The sequence below is a fragment of the Triturus cristatus genome, chromosome 5_2 (genome assembly GCF_964204655.1).
Source record: "Triturus cristatus chromosome 5_2, aTriCri1.1, whole genome shotgun sequence".
NCBI classification, from domain to species: Eukaryota; Metazoa; Chordata; class Amphibia; order Caudata; family Salamandridae; genus Triturus; species Triturus cristatus.
The window spans coordinates 1,102,409,216-1,102,432,362 of NC_140588.1; the positions used below are offsets into that span (position 1 = coordinate 1,102,409,216).

Consider the following 23,147-nt stretch of genomic DNA (forward strand, 5'->3'; position numbering starts at 1 on the left):
CCATCATAAACTTAAAGGTGAGGTCGAACTGAATTTACGTGCACCCATCTCAACTTAAATGTTTTACCTTTACGCACATTATAGTCTAGTGGTTCAAAACAAGGAGAACTTTACGCTGATGCGCTCAGCAGTGCTCATTAAATTGCACTCAATGTTTAATAACGCTGGTGCGCACAGCCTTTATTTAAGTATTTTGTATTGGTGCACGCTATTTTTCACATCGATCTACACAAGAAACGACACCCTGATGTGCACAGCTGTATGAGCAATATTGCAAAGGCAATATTCCAATGACAACAATTGTTTCAACATGTGTTATGGAGTAATTTAACAATTTATTTATTCTTAATTTAACTAAATAATTTATGCTTATATAATTTATTTACGTACATATTCAACACAATAGTTGGTCATGCAGAATGTTACTGCCACGCCGTTTTTCCTTACCAGCTCTGGCATGCCTCCCATACAGTGGAAAAAGTGGAAAGTGGTATTTGAGAGATACGCGAGAGTGTGCGGACCTTCAGTCAGCTCTGAGAGAAGTTCTTCTTTACTCTTTCACTGTTTAGGATCAGAAGGTCAAGATGTGTTTGATCACTTACCAGACTTACCTATAGAGTAAGCAAATGGTCTTAATGACTACGAGATATGTATTAAGAAATTAGACAAACACTACTTACCTAAAGTAAGTACTATTCTGGAATGGTATAAGTTTGCAAAGAGGATGCAAGGTGAAGAAGAAACTGTGGAAAGTTATGTACCGTATTTAAGAAAACTTGCATCGTCTTGCAGATTTGATAATTTAAAAGATGAGCGAATAAGAGATCAATTCATGTTCAGCTGCAACATGGAGAAAGTTCGAGAAGAGTTGTGGCTGCATGATGAGCCCACATTGGATGAGGTTTTAAGTGTAGCTAAGAGGATTGAATATTCCATAAAATGTGTTGTGGTATTGAAGAAGGACTCAGTGAAAAAGGGCAAAGTTCAAGACGTTAGAAACAAAAGTAAGATAAATGAGTCGTTTAAAGGAAATAATTTAAAAGTTAATGCATTTAATAAGGATAAGTCTAATGTCTGCAAACGTTTTATATGTGGGAAAAATGGACATTTAGCTAACAATAAGAAGTGTCCAGCTTTAAATCAAACATGTCTTAAATGTAAGAAGAAAGGTCATTTGACCTCTTTTTGCAAGAGCAAACCAATTTTTAAAGTCAAAGAAACTGAGGTATATGAGGAGGATAATGATGAATCATATACTGAAGATTATGAGTGTGCTCAAATCATTGTACAGATGGTAAGTGGAGATAAGAGGAACAATTCTCCTTGTGATGAAATGTTGGTTGAAGGTGCTAGCACGAAGGTCTTATTTGACTCAGGTGCAAAAATTACCATTGTTTCTAATACATTTTTCATGGAGGGATTAAAAGGCAAAGTTAAACTTTTAAAATCTGACATAAGACCATTAGCGTATGGTGGAGAACCTATCGATCTACATGGGTATTTTATAGGACTCATAGAGTATAAAAATAGATTTGTCTCTGGAAAGATATATTTTTCTAAGAAAGGAGACAGCATTATAAGCTGGATACATCAAGGTGAATTGGGGGTTTTCCTTCATCCCAATGCTGATCCTCCTATTCAATTGAAGGTAATGTAAACTCAGTTCTTGAAAGTGGTAATGAAGATTTAATCTCTGATCTTAAAATATCCCAATGTATTCAAGAATGAGTTAGGTTGTCTCAAAGGCTATAAACATAACATCATACTTAGGAAGAATGCTATTCTCGTGTGCTGCAAAGTAAGAAATGTTCCCATATCAGTGAGAGATGACATGGAGAGAGAAATTGAGAAATTAAAATGTTGGGAAATAATAGAAAAAGTAGAAGGAACTGAATGGTTGGCTCTGGTGGTGGCAGCGCGGAAATCGAATGGGGACCTAAGATTATGCATTGATTTGAGGCAATTAAACAAATGTGTGGTTGTCGACAGGTATCCTTTGCCTAATATTAATGAACTATTGCTTTTGTTGAGGGGAGCTAAGGTCTTCAGTACAGTGGTTTTATCTTCGGTATATCCCCAAATATAATTGGATGAATCATGTGTGATCTTACTTCATTCATTGCACCCTTTGGCACATATAGATTTATACGCATGCCCTTTGGTTTAGTTGCAGCCTCATCGGTTTTCCAAAGGGTCATAGAAAATATCCTTCATGGGTTGGCAGGTGTTCATGTGTATCAAGATGATATACTGGTAGTAGGAGATGATGATTGTCAACATGATGCTCGATTAAAAGGAGTGTTTGAAAGATTGAGTGATCATAACTTTACCATCAAAGCCAAAAAATGCAAATTCAAAACTAATTCCATTGATTATTTAGGTCATAACAATACTAGTGAAGGGGTAAGACCAAAATCTGATTTGATTAATACTATTCAAGACATGAGCTCTCCTACAAACAAAAATGAGCTTATGAAGTTTCTAGGAGTTGTGGAATATTATGCAAAATTTGTAAGAAATTTTGCAGACTGTGCCATCAATATGAGATATCTACTAAAGAAAGGTGTGGATTTTGAGTGGACTGACAGTTGTGAAAAAGAGTTTACTGACATTAAAAAGAAGCTCATGGCTGCTCCTTCTCTTAGGAGTTTTAATTCTAAAGTAAAACCGATATTAATTACAGATGCCAGTGAAAAGGGATTGGGGGCAGTCTTACAACAGCAAGGTTCAGAAGGAATGGAAACAATTATGTTTCTATCTCACAGTCTCAAAGATCCGGAAACTAGGTATTCGGTAGTGGAAAGAGAGTCTTTAGCAGTATTCTGGACAATTAAGAAATTGAAGAAATTCATATGGGGTATCGATGAGGTGAGAACCGATCACAATCCTCTGATTGAAATTTTCACTAAAAAAGGTCTTGATGCTATTTCAGGGAGGATAACTAAATGGATAATAGGTTTGCAAGAATATCATTTTGAGATCAAGTATATTCCTGGGGTAGACAACAATGTTGCTGATGTGTTATCACGTTTGACACCCAAAATTGTTTTTGAAGATGAAGATTTTGAGAATCCTGATGAATGGGTCTGTGTAGTTGACCAAGAAGTTATTTCTGAGAAAAGGTGGAGTGATGGAATGTCTCAAGACATTACTTTGAAAGAAGTGATGGGTCTTATGGAGAAAGGTTGGTTCAGTGACAAAGAAGGATCTGACTTTACTAAAAAGTTTTAGCCATTGCAAAATGAGTTATCCATAGATAGTGGGTTATTATTTCGTGGCACAAAATTAATTCCTCCTGACAATCTTAGAAAAGAACTTATTGATGTTGGTGCATTCATCACATGCTGGTCTTACAAAGTGTAAGGAGAGATTACATGGGTCATATTGGTGGCCAGGTATGGACAGAGAGATATAACGGGTGGTGTGTGATTGTATAACTTGCTCTCTTAGTGACAAGACAAAGTGTACACGTGTGCAACCTATGGTGTTAAGGAGACGCCCTTCAAATCCGTGGCAGGATATCTCTCTAGATATCTTGGGTCCAGTACATAACAATGGCTCTCAAATTTATGTGTTAGTCATAATTGATATGTTTTCAGGATGGCCAGAGGTTTTCTTTTTGTCGAACATTGATTCAAGTCACATTATTCAATGTCTTCAAAGTCTGTTTTCAAGAGAAGGGATTTAAGATTCCATTTTGATGGATAACGGAGTTCAATTAGTTTCTGAACATATGGAAAATTTCCTTTCATCTAAAGGGATAGTACATAAAACTTGTGCTCTCTATCTTCCCGAGACCAACGGGATGGTAGAGAGATTTAACAAAGTGATTAAGGAAACTATCGCTTTGGCAAAATCACAATGTATGGATTGGAAGTGTGAGTTGTTAAAAATGGTTGAGGAGTATAGATTGTTGCCTCATTCTACCACTGTGAAAACTCCTTTTTTATTGTTTAGAGGTAGACTTCCTAATACTGATGTAGAACCTGCATGGGTTAACAGATATGAATTGAGTAAAGGTAAAGAAGCCAAATGTGATAATGAGATGGTGCGGATGAAAAATGAGGAGAAAGCTAAGCAAAGAAAACATTATTTTCATTAGAAGAAAGGAGTGAAAACAACAAAAGTGATGGTAGGTGACATTGTCATGATAAAACGTCCAGGTTTGATGGGTAAGTCTGTTTCAAAATTCATGAAACCTATTAAAGTTATTAAGGTGTTTAATAATGCCATCAAAACAGAAGATCATCAGATATGGAACTTAAATAGGGATGTTGTTGTAAAGGGAAAACTTAATGGTAATCCAAGCAACAGTTCATCTAAAGATGAAGAGAGAGTTAGAGGTCGTAATTCATTGAGGGTGCGTAAAGCACCATCATATCTTGCTGATCATGTATAGGAGTCTTGTAATAAATTTAAATATTGGTTATGTTTATTTGTTTTGTTAGAGTAAAGAAGGGAGGTATGTGATGTTCTGTATCTCTTTCATTACATGGGCATTGATGGAATTGTAATATGTCACTGTTAGAATATTAGAATTGATATGAGTCATTTACTGTGTCATCCACTGGGCTCATGATGTTCTAGTGGAGCTTTGAAGATAAACTAACGAGTTACTGTTGATGCTTGGATGCTATTGAATGGGATTCTTATTGAGGAATAAACTGGAGAACATTCATCATAAATATGTCCTGATTTTGTCATCCAGAACACTTCATTCCTCTTCTGCCCCTCCCCTCTTATTTGATAACTTTCTCCACCTAATTTCTTTCCTTCCTTGGCACATTCCCCTACAGAGCAAATACATGAAAAGAGTCCATCATCAAGCTTTAACTTAAAAATATGTCCTAATATTTCTGAAGTGGAACCACTTTTAGAGTCCCATGGCCCTATTCACAGGTCTCTGGATTTGAAAACTTACTAAACTGTCACCCATTTCCCCCTATGACACGAGGACACCTTTGATCACCTATAATCAGAATACTCTTATCGACAATCTGCACCGTTTTATCTCTGAAATGCCGTATTTATCTCACCCATTTTCATATTGAAAATTATCCTACCCACCCTTGAATCTATGTTCAACCCTCTCCTTTTCTCTCATTGATCCTCTTGTACCTCTAATGGTCATCTCAAAACATCTCTCCAATCCAATTATTCTCCCTGTCTCAGAATAGTCCAACAAATTATCTTAAAGAGTGACATTCAATGCTTTGACTTTCTCATCCAGTTCTCTCACCTCCCAATCTCCTATTCATTCAGAAACCTCCAAATCTTACTGTACGCTGTTCTCAGCTAATTCTCTTGAGTATAACAGCAATACTCCTGATATCATTCCATTTTCCCAAGATACCGCTCTGTGCTACAACTAACCCTCTTTCTGATCAACAATGACCTCATAAAATTCTGTTCCAAACCTAACTCATTAGAAAAGGGTTTTTCCTCGACTGCTTCATTAGCAGAAAAAATATTATGGAGTGCCACCTATGACATGATGGACTGTCTGACCACTTCCTTGTTTCTTACTCCCTGGGTCATGCACATCAACCCTTACTAAGTTTAAATAACAACTAAATAACAATTTTTCTGGTTGATTCACACGCAGAGGTTTTCAAACAGGTCTGACATTGAATACACGCTAAACGGTTATGCCTTACATGCACCCTGTTGTGTGGTACAAAACAACAAAAGTGACACAACCATGTAAAGAATATGGCCCTAAGTGACCTGACATTGACACAAGCACTGTGATGGGCAGATGCAAGAGATATCTTGATTTCTAGTCCTAGGAACTTGAAAGGGAATTCCTATAGCCTGGATGTATATCTTTCCAAGGCAAAAACACTGCAGAAAATCTATAGTCTACAAGAGGTGCAAGTACCTTTTGACAAAAGAATCAAAACCCACTCACCCCCACTGAATAACACCTCTAAAACAAATGAAAGAAAGGGATAACCTTCCAACTTCCTTTACCACCCAGTCACAGAAGCTGAGTCCCAAATTAGACACTGCAGACTCCAAATTAGATCTGGGGTGGTTATGAGGGTCACAAGAGAGACTGAGGATATATTACAGACTCATATGATGCAAGAAGACCACAATATTTAACATAAAAATGATAATGATGAGCGTACTGAACATATTTATTCATTCTAGTTTGCTGATGAAAAAGAGACATTTACAGGTTATAGATTCTTATTTCACTCAAGTATGAATGTTTTTGTAAACAGGTGATGTTAAAGGAGACTCCCTAATTGGACTTTGCATTGGGCCCTATCCCTATTACACTCTCCCACTTTGCGACTATTTCAACGAGATCACCGTTGCCTGCGCTGATGACAATTCCCTCCAAGAGATGCAGAAATGGTTGAAGAATGAACCTGATGTCATGGATTATAGTCACGCAATCGAGATGATTTGTGAGCTTCAGGGCACAGGGTATGTATTGTGCTATGTATTAACACTGTCCTACTTTGTTTTCCTATCCATCTTCTCTATGCATTACTCCTATATAGAATGTGAGTACTCATAGAGAGGAGCAAATACACCAAGGGTAAAGATTATGAAATTAAGGTTTTGATACCCCGATTAGAAGTATAAAAGAAGGAGTAATCTTCTGTACTTTATTCTTGGGCTTCCATGATCACTGACTCAGTTACCCAGAATCACAGATAAATCAAAGGCTCACCAAGCTACCCTGGATTCTTTTAGTCATACCTTTTTTTGTAGAAAAGCTTCAATGCCATACCAATTTAATTTCAGGTCATGATTTTAAAAGTGTTGACTTAGTTCCTCACTCTGACATGTACCTGTTTATGCACTTCATGTCCTCAGACTGTTTAATGAATGTTGAAAACAAGTAGGAAAGTGAGAGGATGTTGTAGATTGTTGTCGCCCTCATTACTTTATAGAGAACATGAAACAAATACACCTCCGCTAGTGGTTACGAAATCTTTAGTGGATTACCATCTCATGACTCTCATCTCATTGGTTGATGGCATGCGTCATCACTGGGATAGACATCTAGAACTTGGAAGCATCTAAAAATTCTTCTGTCTTAAAACCAACCTGTCCATCATTTTGGAATATGAGGGTCGAGTTGAGTGCAAGATTTTTCAAATGTGTTGAAATAAGTCAATGTTAAACGACATAGAGGCTCTGAGGTTTGGATTGCACAGTTTTAAATGCATGACATGGAAATCACACCAATAAAATCTTTTAGGGCCACTCCACAAACAATCTTAGTTTAGAGTTAAAAGTGTTAAATATAAAACCTGGCAGTCTAAAATCTCCCAATCCTATCTCTCCAATAACATACCAATGGTCAGACTGGCTGATGGAGAGACCATCGCACATAAGCACATCTGGTGCAACTAAGCTCTATTTGTCAGTGCTAAGGCCACTCAGATCTCACCTTATGGTTTCTATAAAGGCACAATAAAGGTAAAAATATGGATTTGTGACTTTATGGGCCTTTTAAAGCTACCACACAGAAAAAAAGATCCAACGTAGAGCCAATACAGGGGAGAAAGAACTAGCTAGAAGTCTCATAGAGCCAGTTTGTGTTAAATTCTAGACATTAGCATAAGTCATGTATGCAAATGTCATATACAAGAAGGGCTCCAAGGGAACTATTTCTCCTTTCAAGTACATTTACATTAGAGGGTAAGCACATACACCTCCATTGGGTTGGCTTGGTTGCGCTATGACGCAGAGTTTTGTTCAAGGAAGGAGGAGGATAACTCTTTAACTAGAACAAAGTTAGATATTGACTTTTGGCTGTAGTGGATGGCTTTAAAGGTAACACTTCCTATGAAACATAATGCATGTGCTTCAGCTATTCTCACATTTATCTTCCACTTTCAGGGGAACAGACTCAAGGATGGGTAGATTTATTGGCAAAACTAACACTCTCTAACTGGAGGACTGCGCTTAAGACAGAACAGTATTAAAATTACTGAAAAAGGCTTATAAATGCTTGTCTAGGATTTCACATGAAGGTCTGAAAAACTCCAGGTGGGATGGTAATTCTTGATCAATGTTTAAACATGGTGTCATAGTGTTGTCAAACAAAATTGTCTGGAGAAACTTGATAATTTTGCTACACGGGGGGATTTAGACTCATACGTAACATATCTCAAGTATATCAACCAATGGTATTTTTAAATGGCTGGGGCTGTGTTATCCCTCAGTATCATTGCAACTTTTTACAATGCATTCCTTCATCTGTCTCTAAGCTTCCCCCTTGTCACCTATCTGTGTTCTGCCTTTGAACTGAGTCTGCCTCCTGTGAGAATTGCTCCACTTTTCTGGAAGAGGAACAGTACCTGTCTGCAATAATTTTCACTTGCGGAGAGAGGGTGGCATCCAAATTCATCCACACACAAGGAAGTGTGTGGTACCTGGAAAAGTCTCCTTATAGTAAAGAGAGTTGGTACCAAGGCAACTTTTTTTTTGCCATGTGTCCTTTGTGTAGGAGGTTGTTGTCTTTCTCGAATCCAAGTGACTTGGCATTGGGTCAAAGTGAGGGATCCAATCTGTCTACTTTCATGACTTAGAGCCTGGTTTGGAGTACTTGTAGCTTGTTGTTACTAGAGAATAAAAGTAATTTGGTTTTGGTTCTGATGAGCTCGAGATAGGAGTTAGACATCCAGGTATGGATGAAGAACATACAGTTTGGGAGGTATTGGATGCTTGAATGCTTGATGCGGAAAAAAACATCAAGTAGAATCATGTGCTGTTGCATGCATCTGGAAGTAAGCTCCTAAGTGCTTCCAGTTAGAAGCTGAAGAAAAATGCTATGGTTGAATGTCCGAATATTGTTATCAAAATATTGTCCGGCATAACTAGAATTAAAGGTTACAGATTAATCTGATTTAGTTCCAAATTAATTTTAAATGTTTCAAAAGGCACTATGCTGCTGATAGTGTTGACAAATTAGTAGGTGAATTACTCCCAACTGTGTTGAGGAATTTTTATTAAAACTTTTTAATATAATGACCTTACTTTTTAATCCATCAACGCAAATCAGATAGAGTCCTGACAGTGAGTATAGAAAATAGCAAGATGTGAGAAAGGGTAACAAGATGTGAGTGTAATTGAAGGTAGGAGGGCAATGCAAGCAGCTTGTCTTCAAAAAATAGATTAATATGTTGATTGCACAACCCCCACATTACTTCATATTTAAATTAAATATTTGCTTTATAACACACATTGCAAAACAACACATTTTGCAAATATAAAAAAGACAGTTTTGTCTATTTTGGGGGCTATGCAGCAGAATAAACACCAATAAAAACAGAAGGTTTGAAAAACACAGAAAAAACACTGAAATCAACAAAATATAAGCATTGAAAATAGGCAACCTAACACACTTTAGGAAAATTAATTTTTACCAGGAGATATTTTGGCAAAAGTTTTCTGGTACCATTACATGGGGATAATGTAGATGCCTGGAGTTCTTTAAAGATGTGATGCCCAATTGGGGTGGTTTAGATAGGTAGGAAAAGAACTAGTGTATGATGCTTCCATGGATTCTTATTTGAGATTTCAAAGTGTGGATGAGGGTGAAATGGTAGTTAGTAAAGAGGTTGGCTATAAGGTCCAGTCATATGAGGAAACAGGGATAATCTTTATCTGTGATCAGGAGAGCATTGTTTATGATTTGTAAGATAGGTGTCCTGTGCTACACCGTGTCCTAAGCTAGACTGGTGCAAGAAATAATTATTGTTGGCATTAGCTATTTCAGAAATTTTGTTGTCAACGGTTAGTTGTGGTCCTCAGGGTCTAGTGTGGGGTTTTTAAAAATAAGTGGGATTTTCTGACTACATACATTGATTGAGGAAGATATTGACAAGGGTAAGTAGATTTTAGAAAGTTTGTCCAGTGAGAGTGCCGTTAAAACACCAGTAGAAAGCATCATCTTTATAGGATATGGCATTGATGGATTTGAGGATATCAGTGAGGTCTACGATTGACAGGGCTTCAAAGGAAAGCATCATGGAATACAGCACAGAGGGATGGGTGGCATAGTAATGTGTTGTCATATCATCTGAATTTTTCCATTTAAGAAGAAGTGAGTTTGCAATTGCCCATGGAGTAAGGTCCTAGAGGGTCATTCTTGGGGTTGGTGAAAAGCTCTATTTTCTTGAAGAGTGTTCTGCAACTTGTAAGAAATTGGTGTTGTGTAGTTATAAACACAATCCTTCTCAAAGTGAACTACAGAAGCCTCTAAATAAACATGTGCTTAACTGTCTGGTACCTCGAAAAGCATCAGGCTTACCTTAGAGGCAATGTGTAAAGTATGTATGTAGCATTCAAACAGTAATACGTGAAAAGATAAGACTAGAAAAATCCCAAATCAATTTAGAAAATAGAGTAAAATGTAACACTTAAAATGACTAAATTCCAATATCAGGACTGTAGTTATGACAAAAAGACCACAGCGCCACTCGTGGGTTTATGACTTATTTCACGTATTGACCCAAGCGACTAGGGTCACAAGACCACATGAGCATACTTAAGCATCATTACAACATTGGACTGCTGCATTTCGGGGGTTCCAGCATTTTTACTCACTTACGATTATTGCCCTCAAGTCTGAGAGAGGGCGCCTGTTTACCTTGGATTCCCAACTGAATGTTCCAATAGATTTCAATTGTCTTCTATATACTACGTACTTATGCCAGTGAAGAGTTTACCTCAACTGAGTCCAAGTCCACTCGAATGAACCTTAGCTTGAGCCGGGGCTGCGTGGAGATCATTGTTGTTGCTAGGACCAGGTTATAGCTGTATCTTCTCAAGCCGCGATACATGATCAGTCTTCGTGTGGCGTGAAGAACAGCTCACTGTTGAAAACACATTGATTGCTGCTGACGCAAGAAGCACACTTATGGTTTTGATTTTCACCTGGACTTAAGTTTTTGGCAAGAGAAGTTCATACTGATGCCGGCCAAGGGTCCAGGAATTGGGACATCTTTTTGGGATGTTGGCTCACTGCAGCAGATGCCATAATTAACACTCAGGCAGGTCCAGTTAGTGCTGGTCAATTGGACAGTTGCAGACAGGCCTATGGAAGCTTGTTGTACACCCGTAGCTCACACAGGAAGTCAGTCAATTTACCTTTGGACTCAATTATTGGGATACTGGGTTCAAAGCAGTCCTTCTTCTGAAACTTCCACAGGCCCAGGAGTATTTTAATGAGGGGTTCTAATGGTGTTATTCCTATACCCAGTATAAGCCTTTGTGTAGGGGCCAGTCCTTGTGTAACAAGCTTTTATCCAGTTTTTTTCCCTTTCATTTTGTTTGGTTTCAATCTGTCTAGGGGGACAAAGGCAGGGAAAGGCCTGTTGTTAAGTTCCTTTGTGTGTACTGCAGGTTGGGTCCTTTGAAGTGTTTTCAGGGTAGGGACTAACTTCATCCCAGCCATCCTATCAGGAAGACCTACTCTCCTAATACCATATTTGCACGCATAAAAGACACACAATAAGTAGGCAATTCACAGTCATATGTTTCTAGACACTGGCAGGAAGGCATATTTGCTTTAGGCAGACAAATGCAAACTTTCTAAAAATGCCTTCTTCAGAACAGTAACTTAAAAATCACCTTTGCCATTAGAGAGGATTTAAAATGGGAATTAAATGAGTGGAAGAAACATTTCTCTTTCTATTCCCAAACTGCAGTTTTCTCTTAATGCACAGTTTTCTCATCAGAAATTGTACTGAAATGTTGCAGTGATGTTATCAATGATGTAATAGGAGATGTCATGAGTGATGCAAAATGTGGGGTAATTTGCAGTGCATGGTGAGGGCACGAGTCATTGTTACCTTATGGAAGAGATTATGTTTACTTGACATAACTATATCTATGACTGGTGAATTGCAGAAGATCTTAGAGTGCAAAAAAACAATATGATGCAATTGAACTTTTATTATAACTATAAAGTTACTTTAATCTTCATTTTTTTCAGTGAATTTCTATTTTTCTTTCAGGGAAGTAATATTTAATTACCATCCATAAATCTAACACCCTATGATGCATAGACCCTATTTGTAGGGGGGTTGGCCACAAGGCACTAAACACAGTAAACCGCTTTCCGGTGCATGCAGGGAAACCACTATGTCCTGGTGGTGGGCTCTCTGGGACCTAGCTAGTAAGCCAAGCCCATTGATGGGGTCCCCAAAACCATTTATGGGCTCAAGGAGGGGGGCCCTTAAAGAATACATTAGGCCGTGGGGGATGAGGATTATTGCACTCCATCTCGGCTCTGGTCAACTGCTTGGAATGGTATGTCAGCATTTGTGTTGTGCCACACAAATATTTATTTGACATGACCGTGGAGAGGTTCTTTTCACACAAAGAGCACTTCACATACTTTGGCACTGTTTTCTTTTCTGTGGCGGGGCTGGTGGAATCTTTCCATTGGATGGGTTTGGTGTTTCATCGGGAGTTTCTCCTCTGACAAATTCTCGTCCACAGGGTGAGGCTTCTGTTCTCCACTGCCACCAGATGCCATTTTAAAGAAGAAAGCCAAAAACTGGCAGGTACTGGAATATGTACCTCCAATCTGAGCACCACAAGTGTAATGAAAGAAAGACTGGGTGGGGGCTTCCTTTCTACAATAATCAAAAGTGTCCAATGAAATCACTATTTTCTGTAGTCTTGTGATATTCGCAAACTGCAAAGTATTCCCGAAAACAGGAAATATAATAAAATTACTAATAAAAATCATTTTATATAAGTAAACAGCTGAAAAAAACATGAATTACAATATGTGTATATATATATTAATTACACATTCTTAAAATCACACCGATTTCTCAAACAACCGTGGTACTGAAATATACGTATGACATCTTTTTGCAACAAATTTGTAAATAGAAAAGAAAACTAGAAAAAGAAAACATTCTGGCAACCTGTGTTTCATCCAAGATAGAATATATCTGTGACATTCAAATGATTCTAACTTCTTGGGCGTGGTAAAGGAAAAGTAACAGTGTTTTCTGCCAAATTCAACGTTAAAAATGTTCACAAATAGTAGGATGGGTGTGAAAAAATCATTGATGCATCATAGTGCAAAATGTAGTGACTGTGATCAGTAGCTTCTTTCTTATCAACTTCTGGTGAGAAGAGAATATATGGTTCTCCCTTTTTTATCATAGAAAATCACATCACAAGAATGCCTTGCCCTTTTGGCCCATTTTGGTTATTTTTTATTGTGTATTTAATGCCGGACAATATGTCTCCACCAAAGAAAGATTCACTTAGTTTATGTAGTTGAGACGATGTTCCCTTGTTTTTGGGCAATATACCTTTTTGTGCTCATGTTGTCCTCTCTTTAGGGAAATTCATGTTTTCACAGGTTTTAGGATAAAGATATATGAATAATTATCTCAGTGCTGAAATGCACACCAGGTCTTTGGAGACATGGAGATGGGAGTATGAGTGGGTGTGTGAGTGGTTGTGTGAGTGTGTGTGTTTTCTGTGGATGGTCTCATCTGTGTTGTCCTAAGCAGTGTCATTTTATATGTCATCAGTGATGTCTTGAATGATGTAATATGCACGGTCATAAGCAGTGCATCACAGGGGTGTTGCAGCGCGGAAACCTGGGTAAAGGGAATCAGGACAAAACCCCGTACCAAAATCCTCCCTTCGTCACAGACCAAATACCACATTAACACATCCACTCATGCAAGCATTGGTGGGGCTTATAACACCAACACTGGTCTGCACTTACAGGTTCCAAGCGCTGACATGAAAGGAATATCTTATAACCTATAGGAAAATATTATAATACATAACAATACATGAATAAACTCACACCTATAGATCCTAATACTAAACATCAAGATACTCCTCCCACTTGATCAATGGACCATTTAGTTGGATCGGTAAGGTGATTTCGACCAGTTAAAAACACATTTTGGATTTTTGATCTATCCTCCCTCAATAAATGACAAAACACATTTGCCTGTTAATCAATATTGGTTTATCTAGTTATTTCAAGAATTTAGTTCCATCTAATAAGTTTATTAAATCTTTCGTAAATCGCAGAACACTATATTTACCTAATCTGGCTATCGATCTGTGGTAAATAAAATATTACGCTCTATGTATTTCAGAATATCAATAGCATCATGCATAAAGCAAGAGGCTGAGTCTGTGGTATCAGGTTCATAAAGGGCTTTATTCCAATAACTCGAGTCAAAGGGAGAATATTACCATCACCAAAAAGGGATCTGGAAGGGGACTCAAAAGTATTCTCAATATTCTCAAAACATTATTCACAGAGTACAGTATATATACATTTCTCAATTGTACGTAAGCAAAAGAGCAAGAGAGAATGAGATAAGAGCATGTGGGCGTGTAAGTAGGCGTGAAGGTGGGCGTCCATGTGGGCGTCCACTTGATGATAATGGGTAATTTGTCATGTGTGGGTGGATACCTGGAGGGAGTTGCGTGATCTGCTGGAATCGTACTGGAACTTTGCCTTACTTGTGCTCAACTCGAGCATGACGTGTAACTGACGTGAGGAGGGTTGCTATGCAACCGAACAAGTCTGGAAGTGAGGCCTTCAGTTAGTGAGGCCTTCAGTGTCAAGACGACCAGCACATCTTGTATTATCTGATATCCGATGTCTGGAGCAGGGACTGATTTGTGACATAGGTTGCTCATCACCAAGAGCCGATGTGGCATCTATTTCTTCATTTACTTCATTTACTGCAGAAGCCTTACATGGGGGCTATGGGCTTTTTACTGACGTGAGCTTTGCAATCTCACAAAGAGAGACAGTAGGGCTTGCAGATGGGTCGCGTTCATTCCTCCTTCACCAGGCAAGAATGTGGTTTCAGTAAGAGTAAGCAGATAACCGTGCTCAATACTGTCTCGACACCTCGGTCGGGGCCCCTTTGGCTGAGGCCCAAGTGTGCAAGGCCAAGGATACGTAGCTGTAGCTTTCAGAGCGTTCTGAGGCATTAAACCTCTTTTTGGCTCTGGCTGAGCCATAAACATGGGCTTCATGAAAATGCAGGAAAACATGATGAAAAACGTGTAGGCCTCAATACAGATTTGTCGTTTCTCTCATGGGAGACTGGATGATGGCAGGCCACGTTATAGCATAAGCATCATGATAGAAAGGCCATGGAGGGGAAATACATAGGTTACATGTATGTGCACATAAGCGTTCGGGGGGGGCACATGGGGACACATAGGCCTCATAGATAATTATTTTCCTCATTCCCTCCTTGTACCTTAGTGAACCCCCTATGTAAGGTCTATTTTCATGAGACAGTCGATCTGTTCTTGCAGCATTATTTTTCCATTTTCAATGCTTTGTAAATAGGGATGTGGAACACATGCAGTAGCACACAGGCCACAAATGGCCGGGCCACACTGCAGACATAGGCAACAACTGAATATCATTAATAGTATCAACCCACAGACGGTCAACACTTTCCATCCCCAAGCCGATATTAATCCCCAGAGCCAACCGGACCATGTCCACGTGCCTGGGTCTTGATGTATGTTTTGGGCAATCTTGTGGAGCCTTGTTATTGCTTTGTATTCTTTGGCATCACCGTTGATGGATGTCATTAAGGCAAACCATGCTCCGCAAGAACCATTATGGGAGAACGGAAAAGGAAAAAGAGGCAACACTCCCTTTACCTTCTGATACGGGGGAAATCGGCCACAGACCCAGCAGTCTGATGTGAATGGTGCAGTATCTGAATAAAGGTATTGTTGCGTAAGGCAAGTCGATATGATAGCTCATAGGATGGCAGATCACTAAATGTGTGCTTTATGGTATCATTAGTGGAGGAGTATAAGAGTGAGGCAATAGGAGGAAAAATAGCATGTAGTATTAAGCTGATACATATTATCGTGATGCACATCTTGCTCTTTTTTATCAATGTTATTGTCCAAGATCTTATGCAAGCCAGAATACATGTTCAACCGCTTCACCACCTAGTGGACTTAATTGATCAAACGGGTTCTGACTTTTTAGATCTAAGTTTAGCTTTGTGGAAACTGCTGGGGAGTCTCCTCTTAGAAAATGGTGTTCAAAGTCCAAAGTCCAAGTTCAAAGTCTTTTTCCTTTGTAAAAGAGTGGTGAAGGTGCAACCATCCTTTCCGCCCTTTGACTTTAACGGCCGTCCCCGTGGTCCAGAGCACTGACTTTGGCGCCTTCCATCCAGGAGCGATGGAGTATTCTTTGACCTGGGTGTTGTCAGGGAAGGCGGCAGCAACCTGCGAACAACAAGAGAGTAGTGCAGACATCAAGGAAGCCAGGTAATCTGTCAGCATCAGTAATCTTTTAGGCATTGGAGTGCCCCACATATTTGGTAGTCTACCAAAGACCACTTCATAGGGAGATAAGCTTGTTCTAGAATGGGCCACCATTCGCATGTAAAAGAGGGCAACCAGCAGGGCTACCATCCAATCTACACCTTTGTCTGCGCAAATTTTTAATGTCTGATTATGTCTTTCTACAAGGCCTGCTGCTTCAGGATGTCGCACACAATGGAATTTCCAGGTATACCCTAACAGAAGGGACACCTGCTTCATTAGTACCAGGACATATTTGTAACCTCTACATCTGTTTATTTGGATATAATCCATTTGGAGCACTTCAAAAGGGTGGTCAGGTGGATGGAATCCACCTTGTTCCATCGGAATGCCTTTACCTGCATTGAATTGGCAACAGATCATACATGTTCTGACCTTTTGTTTCGCTGCTGCACGCAGGTGCTTGTTGAACCATATATTCTGTAAGCTATCTATCATTGCTTTCTCTCCTAAGTGTGCAGGACTATGTGCGGTATTTATAATCACTTGTACCATCGAATCAGGAAGAAACCATGTGGATTTGCCCTTATTCATCCAACCCTGATCAGTCAGTACCCCTCCTTGTTCCGACCATTTCTTTAATTCGTCCATAGTAGCATGTGTCTATATGTCTTGTATATCCTTGGAAGGATCCCTAACTGTCATGGCTTTGGACAGTGATAGTATCTGTGATTTTGTCATGTCTAGTGGGGTCTGAGCTGTCTGTTTAGCTGTTCGGTCTGCCAGATCATTGCCTTGGGAAATGGTATCTGTGGCTCTAGTATGTGCTTTACATTTTAGGATAGCTATGGCTGTTGGTAAATGTATTGCTTCCAGTAGGGCTTGAATAAGGGGGCCATGCTGTATCTTGGCCCCATGAGAGGTCAAGAAACCTCTTTCTCGCCACAGAATCGGTGTAAATGTTTACTCTCAGGTGCTTAGCTCTTATGCACGCTTGTGTCAGGGTGATGAGCTCTGCTGCTTGTGCTGACAATATGTCTATTCTTTTAGTGTCTATTATTACAGTATCAGTAGTCACTGCATATGCTGCCACTAATTCTCCCGCCCCTGTCCTCATGCATGAGCCGTCAACTTATAGTGTTAGGTCGGGGTCTGGGAGTGCAACGTCTGTCAAGTCTTGTCTTGGCTTAGTCACGGTATGTATTACTTCAACACAGTCGTGTGGTGAAACGCTTTCTGTACTGGAGGGCAAAAGGGTAGCAGGATTCAGTATGTTGCATCGTCTGATCTCTATGTGTGGTTGAAATAACGTTGGCTCATAGCCTGTCAGTCTAGCTACAGTCAGGTGTTGTGTTTTTGTCCGGTTCAAGAGAACCTCTACTGCGTGTGGTACTTGTACTGTCAGAGGGTGGCCCAGCACTATCGAGTCACTTTGTCTTATGGCTAAGGCCGTTGCTGCAACTGATTTTAGGCACGCAGGCAAAGCCTGTGCTACTGGGTCTAATGTACTAGAAAAATAAGCACAGGGCTCGTGTTTTCCTGCATGATCTTGTGTTAGGACAGATAGTGCTGTTCCATCCCGCTCTGTCACAAAAAGCATAAACGATTTGTTGTAATCAGGGTTTGCTAAAACTGGTGCTTGACATAAAGCTCTCTTTAATTCTTCAAATGCCACAGTGTGTTCTTGTGTCCAAGGGAGGACTTTAGTAGAAACTGCCTCCTGTGTCGTCAACTGTATTAGTACTGTAATAAAACATGAGAAAAAGGGGAAAGCACCATACCTATTTCCTCGGCTTAATTTCTAAGGGGGCTTATTTCTAAGGGGCTTAATTTCTTAAGGGGCTAGCGGGAAGCGAACCTCCTCAGGGGCCAGCAGAAAGCCAATATTCTCCTCCTTCCCCCCCTTTTTGACAGGAGGAAATCTGAAACAGATTTCACTGCTGTCAAACACTATCAAACCCTGTGTCTTGTCAACACTATTAATCCCTGTGTGTAGCTACTGGGCGTAATCAAAATTATAGGAGATACACAGCGTATTTGAAACGGCGAGAAATCCTTCAAATTAATGTACAAACCTCATTGTGTTAGCTCATAAGCTGGCCAAATGACATCTCATATGCAAATGTCCCTATTACATGAACCTACACCAACCTGAAGTCAATATTAATGCTAGGAGGCCCTAATAGGAATGCTAAATTACCTAAATATTCGGAAAACCAAGTTTAAGAACAGTTGTTAATGTTGATAATTAATAATTCATCTGCTAAAAAAAATCAGTAATTCTGCAATAATTTCCACCTATACAATAAACAGCCTAATTTAAAAACAAGTCAACTTTTGGGGCCACCACTTACAAGAATGAGCTTACTAAAGCAAACTTTAAAAAGGAAATCCTGTCAGATATTTTCTCATTACCCTAAATACCGAGCCTCATTTGTCACTCTGGGGTGGCAGTCCTTATTTAAAACAGGCCTTTCAAGAGGTAAGATGCGAGTGCACAGATCATAATTGTTCCTCAATGTCCAATCTGGAAACATATGACCGAGGCTGCCTGTCTATAAGAGAAAGGCAGTCATGTGAAAAATATTTTAGTCTTGCATAACGTTTTCTTTTATTTCATTCATCTCCAACACCAATTAGACATACACTGATAACGTGTTGTCTGCTATTTTGACAGCATGATAAAGGTAATATCATGTCTGTGAAATTTAGTAATTGTGAACAAGTTCCAGCCAAGCGCTGTGCAAAGATCGCCGTCGTCATGACTATCTCGGTACTGCACAGGAGAACTTTGTATTAAACGCTAAACAGACTGGTCAATACAACACAAAAACAAAACATATATAAAATACATATGCCAAGCCATCAGTATACCAAGCACAGAAAGCATAGACAATTACACTAACATATATAAATGAGCAGCGATGCGCAATTATAGTACCTACAGCTCAGAGGCGAACACTCTGGCCTGCTTAATTTGTCAGGCTTATAATCAATAACTTATTTACCTGCCCTATACACCCCCATCTGAAATCACCGTGTCAAGTCTGACACACAGAATCAGCAATAATAATCAAAAACGAAGAACACACGAACCTTTTTGTTTTCTTTTATAAAAACAGAATCAGCAATAATAATCAAAAACGAAGAACACACGAACCTGTTTGTTTTCTTTTATAAAAATGAGCTATGCATCTTCGTCAACACAATGTACCCTAATGTCCCAGACGAAGACGCACCTCTCATCTCTCCTCACAGACTTTTAACCACTGGATCATTTATCCAATGCAACTGGTGGCAGCTTGTGGCCACAATTCAAAAATGTCTGAATTTGAAAATCGTTTTTATATAGGCACATAGCCCTTAAAATTCCAAGCAAGAGCAACATTTTACTTTCTGGCCAGAAGCAATATAACATTTGCTAAAAAATAAAACAAATCTTCTCCATAGACATTTCCCCGGGGCACTGGTTTAGCACAGAATAGACCAAGGGAATCTTTCTCGACTTACATTTCTCAGCTGCCCTGTCTTATCAGAGAAGCTAAAAATAGCCCCTCAGCGCGGCCTGAGCCTGGGCTGCCAGCCAACTTTTTTGTTGTTCCGGCTGCAGGCATTACACAGATGCGATGTCAGAGAAGCTTTCTAAGCAGTGCCTCTGTTCTGCTCCTCTCACCGGCCCCCACCTACACTGGCTACAAGGTCAGAATCTGTCTCCGATTTCTGTATCACATACTGCTCTACACAGCCCCCACCTTCTCCTCACTCTGAAGCTGTCAAAGACAAAAAGACTACTCAATTCCATAAAAACTGCAATAATTCGCCCAATTGAAAAATTATTTTTATATACAATTTGCTCTCAGGGGGTCATAATCTTACCGTCTTGACCCAGCACATTGGCTCACTGGACCACCAAGAACACAAACCTGGATTCTGGAACAATTTTGCAAATTCGAAATACCCACAATTTCTCTCAAGCTAAACTTTTCACTAATTATTTTTCATTAACACTTTGTACATTAGGGGTGTCATCAAATCACAGGTGTTGCTATTACCCTAGCTACACCCCTCTCAAGTCCCTTTTAACAACGTAATCAAATGTTGGACCATGAAAACACCAGCTATGCGCTGTTCGTTTGGTGGGAGGCTCAAGAACCTTTGGGCTACTATATCATTATTATATGTATTGTGGTACTTGCGGTGGCACTCTAACTGGTCTTTCTACTGGGGCCACTCTTGCTAGGTCCTCTGAAAGGACGGGATAAATACCAGCAACGTCAGTATTTCTTTCTCTGTCAGCCTGCGCTCATTTTACCTGCTCCACTTCCTCCTGTAACATCTTTTCCTTGGCTTTTCCAGACTCCAGTCTACTTCTCTCTGCTTCGTGAAACACTTACTCTGTCCTCCTATGTGACTCCTTGCGCCAAAACTCAATGGCATCTTTCCAAGCTGGTCTACATTTTCTCTTTCATAAGAGTGTTTCGTTGTCTGTCTACTTGTTCTGCTTTTACTCGGATACCTTCCTCAACTAATACGTTTTCTCGGGCTTTGTCTGAATCCTCCCTACTTTTCTCTTCTTTTCTGAGCGCTTTCTCTGTGCGTCTATGCAATTCTTTACGCCATAATTCAATGGCATTTTTCTGTGACTGTCTGGCTTTCTTTTTCCATAATTCTTCTTCTACTCTCATGATGCAATCTGCATCCCAGGTCCCAGCTGCGGGCCACCTCTGACTTTCTGGTAAATCCTTGGTGTAGTCCACCCATAAATCAAGAAATAATACGGCATCTAGGCCATGCTTATGGTACATAAAGTACCCTGGGGTGTCCCTAGGTGGAATGGGAACAGCTTCTTTGAGTACCCCTTTTCTTGTTTTGATCTGTCTTAATTTTGAAAAGAGCGGCATTTTTAGACCTTATTACTTGAACACACTTAATACAATAAACACAATAATGAACAGTCATTCACACCACAACATGTAGAACGTATTTAAAACATTTAACATTTAACATTTAACGAACAACAATGGCCATTAGGGAACTAATCACTTAGCATAATACTCGACACTAACTAGGTGATTCTGAATTATATACTAGACATACTAGATATACTGCTAAACAGTACAGATACACTGCTGAAACAGTGCAGACCGGATTTGTGTACCCAAACCCGTCTTGACCGGCACAACCTATGTGCACGTCAGAACGCCTCCCCGGCAATGGTACTCACCGGGTAGCTCGGAACGGAAGGCCTCGGAACTGAACTGGACTAGACCAAACTGGACTGGGCTGGACTCGACTCGTGACTTGGATACTTCGGAACTTCGGAATCTGGTGGGCCTCTGTATACCTCGGACACAGCTCTCTCGCAGGTGGGCTCTGGGTAGGACAATCTGCGTTCCTCACCGCCTCGTATGGATGCCTGGTCGCAGTCTGTCCCCTTCGTTGGCCTGAGGGAGTTGGCGGGAAGACCCGCGACGTGCGCGCTTGAAGTCCGCCACGGCTATGGAAGGGGGCAAAACTGGACCTTCATCTCCGGCGTGTGGGGAAAGAGATTAAACTGTTCGGGCGCCATTATGTGGTAAATAAAATATTACGCTCTATGTATTTCAGAATATCAATAGGATCATGCATAAAGCAAGAGGCTAAGTCTGTGGTATCAGGTTCATAAAGGGCTTTATTCCAATAACTCGAGTCAAAGGGAGAATATTACCATCACCAAAAAGGGATCTGGAAGGGGACTCAAAAGTATTCTCAATATTCTCAAAACATTATTCACAGAGTACAGTATATATACATTTCTCAATTGTACGTAAGCAAAAGAGCAAGAGAGAATGAGATAAGAGCATGAGGGCGTGTAAGTAGGCGTGAAGGTGATAATGGGTAATTTGTCATGTGTGGGTGGATACCTGGAGGGAGTTGCGTGATCTGCTGGAATTGTACTGGAACTTTGCCTTACTTGTGCTCAACTCGAGCATGACGTGTAACTGACGTGAGGAGGGTTGCTATGCAACCGAACAAGTCTGGAAGTGAGGCCTTCAGTTAGTGAGGCCTTCAGTGTCAAGACGACCAGCACATCTTGTATTATCTGATATCCGATGTCTGGAGCAGGGACTGATTTGTGACATAGGTTGCTCATCACCAAGAGCCGATGTGGCATCTATTTCTTCATTTACTTCATTTACTGCAGAAGCCTTACATGGGGGCTATGGGCTTTTTACTGACGTGAGCTTTGCAATCTCACAAAGAGAGACAGTAGGGCTGGGCTCCCTCCTTGCAGATGGGTCGCGTTCATTCCTCCTTCACCAGGCAAGAATGTGGTTTCAGTAAGAGTAAGCAGATAACCGTGCTCAATACTGTCTCGACACCTCGGTCGGGGCCCCTTTGGCTGAGGCCCAAGTGTGCAAGGCCAAGGATACGTAGCTGTAGCTTTCAGAGCGTTCTGAGGCATTAAACCTCTTTTTGGCTCTGGCTGAGCCATAAACATGGGCTTCATGAAAATGCAGGAAAACATGATGAAAAACGTGTAGGCCTCAATACAGATTTGTCGTTTCTCTCATGGGAGACTGGATGATGGCAGGCCACGTTATAGCATAAGCATCATGATAGAAAGGCCATGGAGGGGAAATACATAGGTTACATGTATGTGCACATAAGCGTTCGGGGGGGGCACATGGGGACACATAGGCCTCATAGATAATTATTTTCCTCAGATCGTCCTCTAAGTCATCAAATTAGTTGTCAATCAGTTGGAATTCGAAAGTTCTTCATGCAGCTCGCTACAGTCCCAAAGATTGGGTCAGGGACCAGAGATGTGCAAGCATCATCAGTGCCCATACATTTTATGAAGTCCTCAGTTCATCAAGAAA

The 23,147-nt window shown here is 40.1% G+C and overlaps 1 protein-coding gene across 1 annotated transcript in view; it reads left to right on the plus strand.

Annotated features, from left to right (window-relative positions):
* Positions 1-23,147, plus strand: part of LOC146829773 (nicotinamide N-methyltransferase-like) — a 178,149-nt gene that overhangs the window by 20,573 nt on the left and 134,429 nt on the right. Inside the window, exon 2 of the mRNA XM_085608491.1 lies at positions 6,231-6,438. Coding sequence (XP_085464617.1) covers positions 6,231-6,438 — 208 coding nt within the window. The remainder of the gene's footprint in view (positions 1-6,230; positions 6,439-23,147) is intronic.